The sequence below is a fragment of the Triticum urartu genome, chromosome 3A (assembly GCF_056163025.1).
Source record: "Triticum urartu cultivar PI428250 chromosome 3A, HENAU_Tu73, whole genome shotgun sequence".
Lineage (NCBI taxonomy): Eukaryota > Viridiplantae > Streptophyta > Magnoliopsida > Poales > Poaceae > Triticum > Triticum urartu.
The window spans coordinates 437,713,370-437,724,229 of record NC_141875.1 but is presented as its reverse complement, the minus strand read 5'-3'; the positions used below and the strand labels follow the sequence as shown (position 1 = coordinate 437,724,229).

The 10,860-nt window shown below is 49.3% G+C and overlaps 1 protein-coding gene across 1 annotated transcript; it reads left to right on the top strand.

Annotated features, from left to right (window-relative positions):
- Nucleotides 1-8,284: 8,284 nt before the first annotated feature.
- Nucleotides 8,285-8,779, top strand: LOC147979997 (uncharacterized). The gene has a single exon (XM_087515429.1). The coding sequence runs from the start codon at nucleotides 8,285-8,287 to the stop codon at nucleotides 8,777-8,779; it is 495 nt and encodes a 164-aa protein (XP_087371555.1).
- The last annotated feature ends 2,081 nt before the right edge of the window (nucleotides 8,780-10,860 follow it).

Here is a 10,860-nt window from a genome sequence, read left to right as displayed (position 1 = left end):
AACAAGGGAAAAGGTGTTTGTAAAAGTAGATACATATCAAACGTATCAAAGACCCGCCCGGCGCAGGCGCCGTTCTCTTATGAGACGCCTCCGGTGCAGCATGGCGCGTCGAGCGCCTCCCCTTCAGAGCACGAGATAGTGCAGTGGATGAGGCACAACGAGGAAGCTCTTTTGGAGGAGATGCTCCCTGGGCACTTACGTGGGAAGATGGCAGGAGACTGGGGTAATCAGCTACAATGTCCACCTCTGTGCCGTCGTAGCTCATTTGATAGAAGACCCCCTCCTTAAACTCTACAAATATATCCGGATCCTCCTCAAATCCGGGATCCAGGTCCCGAATATGACTCTCCAGCTGCGGAGCAGGGCTATAGATCCCCGCAGTAGCCTTCCGCCATTCCTGTTAAAGATGGTCGGTTTGAGTCCAACTAGTTGTGGCATAAGACAAGGATTGAATAAGATTTTGGATCTAAAGCTTACCCAACTAGGGGGGTTGTACATGGAGAATCTGTCCTGGAACTTAAGGCGAGTGAATTCTACTTTCTCCCCTTTATAAAGGTCCGCCAGCATGGCGTCTAGGGCGGAAAAGACATCCGGACCCTTACGCCCGTAGCGAGATGTATCATCCTCCCTATTGTAGTTCCACATGGGGAGTCCTCTGGATTGGAGTGGTTGGACGCCGCGCGTTATGGAAATTGCCATGACCTCGATCATGGATAGAACAGATTGGGCGAGTATTTTTATCTTGTCCATTAACATCTTGACTTCCGCGCTATCTTCCTCCTCGAGGCTCCGAGGGCGCCAGCTATGGCGTTTCTTTAATGGAGTGCCGGAAAATTCGAGAAGGCCCGTTCGGACTGGGTCGGGGAGGGCGACGTCTTCAATATAAAACCACTCCAAGGGCCACTCCTCAGACGCCTTCTTCGGCGTGCCGGACAGGTATCCGGTTCTAGCTATGCGCCATATCTCGGCGCTGCCCACCTCGAATATGGATCCCTTTTGGGAGCGGGGGACGAGGCAGAAAAGTTTTCTCCATAACTCAAAATGGGCCTCGCAGCCTAGGAACAGCTCGCAAAGAGCGACAAAGCCCGTGATATGCAGAATGGAGCCCGACATAAGATTGTGCAGTTGGAGGCCATAGTACTCTAGGAGACCTCGGAGGAAAGGATGGATTGGAAATCCAACGCCTCTCAAGAGAAAGTAAATGAAGCACACTCGCTCCCCCTTTGAAGGATTTAGGAAATTTTCCACCAAGGCTTCGCCCGTAAAAGAAGTTAATCCCGCCCGCACTGGGATTAGATCCGCAGGGGGAAGGTAGCCTTGCACCTGGAGCTTAGTCAGCTGGGCATGGGATACTGAGCATCTCTCCCAATCGCCTTTTTCGGAGCCATGAGGGTGGGAGGAAGAACTGGGAGCGCTAGCCATGTTTGAGTGGTTTCTCCTAGCGAGCTCCAAGGATTTTCCGCCTGGTGTGGAATGGCATCTGAGGTCCAATCCCTTTATATAGACGTTTTTATGGCCAGGGTGTTATGTGAAAAAAATACTCTGACCTTTTGTATTCGTTCGACACGTGGAAACAGAAGAGACGGAGGCGTGGGAGCCAAAGGGTATGGCATTAAATGAACAGCCGAATATAACTCTTCGGGTCAGATGCTTTGAAGTATTCAAAGGAGGAACCCGGCTTGCAATGCCGAAGACAACCTGCACGCCGGACACATCGTCATTAAAGCCTGGTTCGGGGGCTACTGAGGGAGTCCTGGATTAAGGGGTCCTCGGGCGTCCGAGCTATATGGCATGGGCCGGACTAATGGGCCATGAAGATACAAGACAGAAGACTTCCTCCCGTGTCTGGATGGGACTCTCCTTGGCGTGTAAGGCAAGCTTAGCGTGCGGATATGAATATTCCTTTCTCCATAAACTGACTTTGTACAACCCTAGCCTCCTCCTGTGTCTATATAAACCGGAGGGTTTGGTCCGTAGAGGCAATCATAATCATACAGGCTAGACAATTAGGGTTTAGCCATTACAATCTCGTGGTAGATCAAATCTTGTAACCACTATACTCATCAAAGTCAATCAAACAGGACGTAGGGTATTACCTCCATCAAGAGGGCCCTAACCTAGGTAAAACATTGTGTCCCTTGTCTCCTGTTACCATCAATCCTTAGACGCACAGTTCGGGACCCCCTACCCGAGATCTGCCGGTTTTGACACCGACAGGGCCTATTGGTGGTCGACGGTGTCCCCTGGCAAGCTCGGATGTGTACCTGTTTGGCAATAGTCATTTTAGCTGCCAGAACTTGTGCTTGTTGCTGATGGAGATGATTTGGGTGCCCAATGAATAACACAAACCTTGCAATCGTGAGCTGGAATGTGCGAGGGTTGAACTCGCTGGCAAAGAGAACTGTTGTATGACAGATCACCGAAGCGCAGTGAGCGTCCATTCTCTGCCTACAGGAAACAAAGATTGAGGACCGGCTGGCTGCCACTGTCAGAGATCTGGGAGGAAGCACATTAGAGGGCTGCACTGTTCTCCCAACCATGGGCACTAGGGGAGGTGATGCAATCCTATGGGACAAGAACATTGTTAGTTTTACATCACACGCAATTGGCTGCTTTTCGATCACAGGAAAGGTCTCAGTGCTGCATGATGGATCTTGGTTCTGGCTGACGACAGACAACGGACCGGTGGATGACACGCGCAAAGACACCTTCCTGGCCGAGCTTGCTCATGCCGCCCCTCCCCTGGGAGAGCCGTGGTTGGTCAATGGAGACTTTAACATCATTTACGAAGCCCGTGACAAGAACAACCTCAACCTGAACAAGAGGATTATGGGGATGTTTAGATCAGCAATTGACAGAGCAGGCCTAAGAGAGGTTAAGTGCGAAAATAGAAGATTTACTTGGACAAATGAGAGAGAAAATCCAACGATGGTTAGCATTGATAAAGTTTTCTGCAACATGGAATGGGAAGCTCTCTTCCCCTGCTTCATGCTCATGGTTGCGATAATGGCCTGCTTGGATCACCGCCCTCTCCTGATGGCGAACACTGCTGCCCCGCGTAGAAGGCCGGCCTTTCGCTTTGAAAATTTCTGGCCGAGCTTCCCCCACTTGCAGGAGACTGTTGCTAGAGCTTGACAACGACCGGCGAACCACAACTGCCCTTTCATCCGGATGGAGAAGAAGATGGGAAGGACGGCCGCTGATCTGAAAATATGGTCCAAAACTCTCTTCAGTGATGCAAAAGTGCAGTTCCACTTGGCCTGCGAGGTAATTCTTCGGCTAGATGTTGCACAAGAGAATAGAAGGCTCTCGCGGAGTGAATTCCTCCTGAGGAAGCAACTCAAGATGAGGATCCTGGATCTAGCTGCGGTGGAGAGAGCAAGAAATCGACATGCATCTAGGATCACATGGCTTAGAGTTGGAGATGCATGCACGACATTTTTCCAAGCAAAGATCAACTCAAGAAGAAGAACTTCATACACTCTCTGCAAACAGACACGGCTACTGCCACTGCCCATGAAGACAAAACTTCAGCTGTACACCACCACTTTTTTAACCTGCTAGGACGAAAGGAAACCAGAGGACGATCCATCAATTGGGATGAACTAGACATGCCAAGCTTGCAAAATGAAGGGCTCGACAACCCGTTCTCTAAGCAGGAAGTTTTGGGCTACTATCTTGGCTTCCCAAACTTTCATCTTGCATTTTGATTTCCTTAAATTCAAATTCATTTCATCACAAAACCCTAGAATGAAGATAATATGACTTCTTCCATTTAAAGAAAAGAAACAGGATTTGAAAATGATTTGAATTCCATTTGGAATATTTCAAATTTAGAAACTTTAAACAACTCAATGAGTTCATGAGAGAAGATAAAATGACTTCCTCAAATTTGAAGAAAGAGAGTTGGAAGTTTCAAAGAAATAACTTGAAATTCACTTTGAAGTTATTTGAATTTCCAAATTTCAAATCCTATTGGGAGTTATTTCAGTTTCTATTCAAATAATTTTTCTCCTAAAAAAATAAATGGAAATAAGGGTAAAATGATTCTCTTCAATAGGAAATTAGGAGAAAATAAATTTGAAATCATTTTGCTATTTTAAAAATGATTTTATTGATTTTAAATGCAACAGTAGCACTGTTTTATTTTTATGAATTTTTACGGAATTTATTTGAACATGAAAAATAGTTCATCTTACTTCTACTATTTTTATAAACATTTTGGTATATAATATGCCTATGTAGATTTTCATTTATTTTCTCTTTATGAATTCTTGTCTTCCTGTGTAAAAAAACGCACACATCGCGAGGCCTAGGCGCACAAAAACCGGGCCGCAGCCACTTAAGGCCCAGCACGCCCCTCCTCACCCCTCTCTCCCGCCGCTGCCTATGACCAGTGGGCCCCGAACCTTATCTTCTTCAACCTCCCGCGCAGCTTGCTCAGGATGAGCTTGCCGCATGCGCGCCCGCAACTGCCGGGCGAAGCTCTCGGATAGAGCTTAATCGACCGCTTCCCAAACCCCTGCTTGCGCCTATAAAAGCCCCGGGACGCCCTCGTCTGATCCTGCCCCTCCTCTACTCCCCACGTCGCCCGTAGCCGCCGCCCCGCCCATTCGGATCTCGCTGAAGCCGAGCCGCTCCGCCGTCAAATTCGTCGCAGTGATCACACCCGAGGCCTCCAAACTCCATTTTCCGAGTCCCCGTTCCCATGCACATCATTTTGACATTTTGGTTTCCCCTAGATCTCGCCGGAGCGGCCAAACCTTCGACACCGAGTTCGCCGGAGGACAGGAGCGCCGCCGCACTTCCTCCGCCCCGTCCCGACGCTGATGACGCAAGCCGCCACCACCGCGTTGACCCTCTCGAAGCGCCGCATCTCCCTGTCCCCTCCGCTGTCGTCGGAACTCACCGGATCCGCCGCCCCGACGCGTCGCCCCTCGCTGGAGCTCGGAGCCGCCGCCTTCGCCTCGCCCCATCCCGACCACCCCGACCACCGCTGACCCCGCCATTGGATCGCCCACGCCGCGCCGGTCCCCGCCGCCTCCTTCCCCGTCGCCGAGGAGCGCCGGAGATGCCACCATGTCCGCCCCGTCGCCGCTCGTCGCCGGCCACCGACCGCTCGCTGTAAGCCACCCCGCCCTTCGTTTTGTTAAAAAAACGACGCGGTTAACCGTGGTTTTTATTAAACCGATCGGTTTAGTTAAACCAATCCCGGTTTTACTTAGCCGCGTAGGTGTTTTTCTTATTTAGCGGCCATTCGCCGCATAGCCACCGCAGTGAACGCTGCTCAGCCAGCCACTCGTGTATCGCCACGTGGCCGAGGACTTGTTCGCGGTTTTATTCTCTTTTTTGTTTCACCATTTAGTCCCTGAATTTAGCAGATTAGTCCCTGAACTTCAAATAGCCACAAATTTTAAACCGTAGGTCCAAATTCGATGAAACCAGCGGCAAATTCTTCGTATCGATTAGATCTATCCAGAGGACATATCTTTGCAAGCTTTTGACAATTTAAAATTTGAATTGTTTTAAATTCAAATTCAAACCCTATTTCGCCATATCTCCTAAACCCTAGCCCCGTTTGAATTAATTCTTTTTGCACTTTGTCACCGTAGCCAAACCCTATCAGTTGGACCAATCTCACGATATTTTTCACACATTAGGATTTGACCATGATAGTTTTACTATTATGCCGTGTATGCACTTTAGTTCACATCACATCTTTGCACCCTATGTCACATGTTGTTTTGCACTTAGGATATTTCCATGCTAGTTAAGTGTGTTGAATGTTCATTTGGTTTTTCCGAGACTTTTTGCTTTGCATGTTTTTCTTGGTTCTTTTAAATGATTGCTTGTGTTTGTTTATTTACTTTGCGTTAGATTTTCCAGAGTGCGAAGCAGAATATTATCAGTCTCTAGAATTCAACCAGCAGTACCAAGGCAAGTTCACATTTGACCATTCTTCCAATTACCTATGTTTTATTTATGCACTTAGTCCTTTGCGGTAGGATTGCATGGTAGGAATCTTATGTCGGATGGCTATGCGTTTACCTAGTAGTTCATTTGAGGTAGGTCTGCACCATACAACCTTGTCACCACCGTGTAAGTTTATTTGTGCCTCACAAATGTAGACATGGATTGGGAAGTGTTCATGGCGAGACTTGAGTGACAAAGTAGTAATCAGGACCAAGACTTAAATGAACTACCTGGGCGGAAACTGGTTGGAATGGCGGCGAAGTACAGTGGGGCACGCATGGGAAATCCATGGTGATGCACCACTAGTGGTTCATCCGCTCAGGCTCAAAGGGATCAAACGTGTTTTCATGTCTAGAAGCTTACGTGTGCAGCCACAAGCCAATATGGGCTCTGGCTTAGTTGAGTAGTTAGTGTGACCTCTTCCGGGATAGGCTAGCAGATGTAGAATGAGTAGGTGTACCGGCCTATCCGTGGGTTAAGAGGAAATACCTTCGAAAGACTATGTCTCGGTCATCTTGCTCTCAAATGCCGGGCAGTGCGAGAACTTCAAGGGAGGCGATCGAGTCTTGCGGGGAAAAGTGCGCAAACCTCTGCAGAGTGTTAAAACCTAATCGGTTAGCCGTGTCCCCGGTTACGGACAACTTAAGCATCTAGTAGTGAAAATGTCAGGAGATCTCATCACTCTTAATTTAAACAATTGGGTTTTAAATGAAACTTTGGGAATGGATTGAGTTGGGTTTCCCAACTCATCCTACTACGTCGTAGTAGTAGTAGAGTAATATCTTTTATTCTAGGGAAAAACTAGCTTTATGCAAAAACTAAATTTAGAGCTTTTCACCAGCCAAGTTGCATGTACAAATAGGTTCATTATACTCATGATGTGACTTGCCAGTACATTCAATGTATTGACCTACATGGCTGCAACGTCTTATGTTGCAGGAATTTCTACGACGAGTAAGAGTTACGTTGTAGGGTAACGATCTACACTCAACTTGCTGATGGCGTTGATGGGACTCCACACCCTTTTGACTGTTTCCGCTGAGAATTATGAGGTATACATTAGTTTTACGTTATTTATACATGTGATTGCACTTTGATATATAGAGGCTTGATCGTTTGAGGTCGGGTCGCTACATGATGTCATGGCAGTTTTTGACAAGTTCTATAGGCTGGCAGATGGCAATTTTACTGAGCTCACATAGCCATGATCACTCTCATTTTGAAGAAGGACAAGGCCACAAGAATAAACGAGTTTAGGCCCATCAGCCTTATCCATTCCATAGCCCAGCTGATCACTAAGGTGTTATCCATGAGACTGGCTTCTGTCATCGACCGGATCATCTCCCCCACGCAAACGGCCTTTCAGAGGAAGAAATGCATTCATGACAGCTATCTTTATGTTCGGAACACTGTTCGGGCTCTGCATAGGAATAAAACACCGGCTCTTCTCATCAAGCTTGACATTGCTACAACTTTTGATAGTGTATCTTGGGAGTGCATGGAGTTGCTCCAACAACTAGGTTTCTCCTCTCGTTGGATAGATTGGATGGCACTCCTCCTGTCAACCTCCTCCTCGGCCTGCCTACTTAATGGCGACCCTGGCGAGAGTTTTTTTTTGCATCAGCGAGGACTGTGGCAGGGCGATTCGCTTTCGCCGCTCCTTTTCATCCTCTGCATTGATCCCCTCCACCGTTTCCTCAAGGCTGCCACCAGGGCGGGGGCACTGAACACCATTCCGGGCATGGTGGCGCGGATGCGCACGAGCTTGCACGCCGATGACGCCTAATCTTCATCACCCCTGTGCGTTTCGAGATAGATAACCTCCTAGAGCTCCTTCACCTGTTTGGAGATGTGACGGGCCTACACGTCAACCTCTCTAAATCCTCGGCAATCCCCATTAGCTGCAGCGACATATATGTTCAGGATGACCTCTCTAAATCCTCGGTGATCCCCATTAGATGCAGCGACATATATGTTCAGGATGTTCTGCAAAACTTTGGCGGCATCACGGCGACCTTCCCGACCAGATATCTAGGGCTTCCGGTTACTTTAGGGCGCGTTAGGCTAGTCCACCTCCAATTCATTCTTGATAGAATTAGATCGAGGCTTGCGGGCTGGAAGGGCAAACTCATGCCGCTGGCGGGCCGCCTCGTTCTCGTACGCTGCATGCTCTCAGCCATGCCGACCCTTTGCGCTTACGGCACTGTGTATACCCAAGAAATTCTTCAAGGATATAGACAAGTCACGACAGCGTTTTCTCTAGGCGGGAGATGAAGAGATCACTGGAGGAAAATGCAAGGTTAGCTGGAGCATGGTGACCAAGCCAGAACACCACAGCGGTCTGGGCATCCCTGATCTCAGTCGTTTCGCCCGGGCGCTGCGGCTGCGATGGCTCTGGCAATCCTGGAATCAGCCAACCAAACCCTGGGTAGGCACTGGCACGCCCTGTGACGCCATAGACCGAGCTCTCTTTGCAGCTTCCACTACGGTGACCATCGGGGATGGGACTACTGCTTCCTTCTGGTCGTGCTCTTGGCTGGGAGGGAGACAACTCTGCCTGGCCTACCCCACGCTCTTCGCCAGGTCCATCCGCAAGAACAGAAGCGTCAGAGAAGCCCTGCACGGCGATCGGTGGATCCTCGACCTACGCCACGGTGACTACAACAACATCGCCCAACAAGTCGTTCGGTTGGCAATGGAAATTAGGCAAGCTGACCTCAACCTGGAACTAGAAACCCCAGACACGATCAAATGGAAGCTCTACAGTTCGGGCATCTACTCGGCGAGATCGGCGTACAATGCCTAGTTCAATAGAGCCCAACTTTGCAGTTTCAGAACGCTTATCTGGAAGATCTGGGCTCCGGGTAAAATCAAAATTTTCCTTTGGCTGCTGCATCTGGACAGCCTATGGTGCAATGACCAGCTACAACGAAGAGGCTGGGAGAATGGATACTTCTGCCCCATGTGTCTACGCAACCTCGAGACCTCTCACCACATGATCTGGGACTGCCGGTCTCGCTGCAGGTCTGGAGCATTGCGGCTACTTGGACTGGGTGCAGTACAGTGACCCAAGGAGTGTGGAGCATGGGTACGACAACGATGGATAAAATTCAGAGGATCATATCTGCTACGGCTCCGGGACACAGGAAAGGCACGAAGACTATGAAACTCCTGCATTTTTAGAGGAAAGCAAGCTGATGAGAGGCACATTACATAAGCTTGCAAGCGCGACATGGAGCAATGGAGATTGGCCGGTGCAAGATGCATTTAGCAGCCCTTCAAGGATGTGACGTGAGAGATCCCTTTAAGCTTGCTTAGATGGCCTGGAGCACTGGGGCTCTGGGATGGATGTAATTTCTTTCCGGTTTCACCCTCACGAACGCTTGATCAACCCTTTGTCATCTCCCTCTCTGTTAAATGAATGAAAACCAGCTATGTTGGATGTTTCAGAAAAAAAAAGTTACATCTATAGCACCTACTACTACACATACTAAACTAATTACTAGAGCTTGCGCATGCTAATTAAATTGTCAAATACACATTATCTGTTCTCCCTGTTGTCCCACTTGGATGCCAGAACCCTCACCATCACTCACGCTCAAGGTCGCTCCAATCAATGTAGTCTTCGGACGACTCGACGTTGACCACCACCTTCGAAGAGGAAGGTCCTGCCTCGTAGTCCTTCTTCTTCTTCTTCTTCTTCTTCTTCTTCTTCTTCTTCTTCTTCTTCTTCTTCTTCTTCTCTATGACCCTCTTCCAATACCACTCCAGCTCGTATTGGGCTCACTTCAGGTGCTTCCGCGCAAACCTCGCCATCATCTTCTCGCCACTCTTCTCAGCGACAACATTGGTCTTCGTCTCCGTCTTCGTCGGGCGGGTCACAATGGTGACCTTCCGCCCGACGATCTCCGGGAAGTTAAGCATGTCCGTCGGCAGACCAAGCCGCCACACCATGATGTCATATGCGCGAGGTCCTCACTCCGGAAGGTGCCCAGCCAATACCGTTGGTCGGCATGCTGGAACTCCATGTCATACCAGCCGGGAGACCACAACCGCACTGCCCTGAAGCCGATCTTGAGCTTCGGTGGCATGGCGATGACATGGCAGCGACGAGGACGCACGGAGGACTGAGGAGGCGCGACAGAGCTACCAGATGCGCGTGGAGTGGCGGTCTACGACGGCGGCTGGACGAGATTCATGGGCGGCGGTGATTTAGTTGGTCCGGTGGCCAGTGGCGAGGTGGATTGAGTAGATCCGGTGGCGACAAGCCCAATCATCAGCAGATTTGCAGGCTACTGCGATGCGGTGGGAGGGGGGAGGGCTGCCGAAGGTTGCGGGTGGGAGGGGGGCTTTTGTTTACCGCAGCCCCTCTCGCGCCATATATTTGCAACGCGAGGAGCCCTCTTTTTGGGCTGCCCAAAAAACATTTTACAAAAAATATGATAGGGTTGCTGTTGAAGAGGGTCCTCCCCATCCCCCAAAATACCCCAAAACCAACTACTGCCCTATTTTAGGGCTGCCATTGGAGATGTTCTAAGGTGCAAAAAATTAGAGTAACAATTCCTCAAAAAATAAAGTAGAGTAACAATGAAGGGGATCTCAAGAGTACCAATGCTGCCAAGGAGGAGCCGAAACAGGGACAGAAAATCAAAACTGTGATAAGTTTTATAGCAAATTCGGAATCTATACGTTCTCACACAAGAAAATCAAAACTAGCACCCCATCGGCCTCCAATTGGCCGAAGAGGGGCTCTTCGGCCTACGGTTGACCGAAGTCGGCTCTTCAGCCTCCCGTTGGCCGAAGAGTGCCCCAACTGGGCCGAAAAGGACTCTTTGGTCTGCCGTAGGCCGAAGAGTACTCTTTGGTCAACCGTAGGCCAAAGAGTCT

Coding starts and splice junctions, on each gene's coding strand:
- LOC147979997 (XM_087515429.1), top strand. CDS start 8,285: ATGGTGACCAAGCCAGAACACCACAGCGGTCTGGGCATCCCTGATCTC.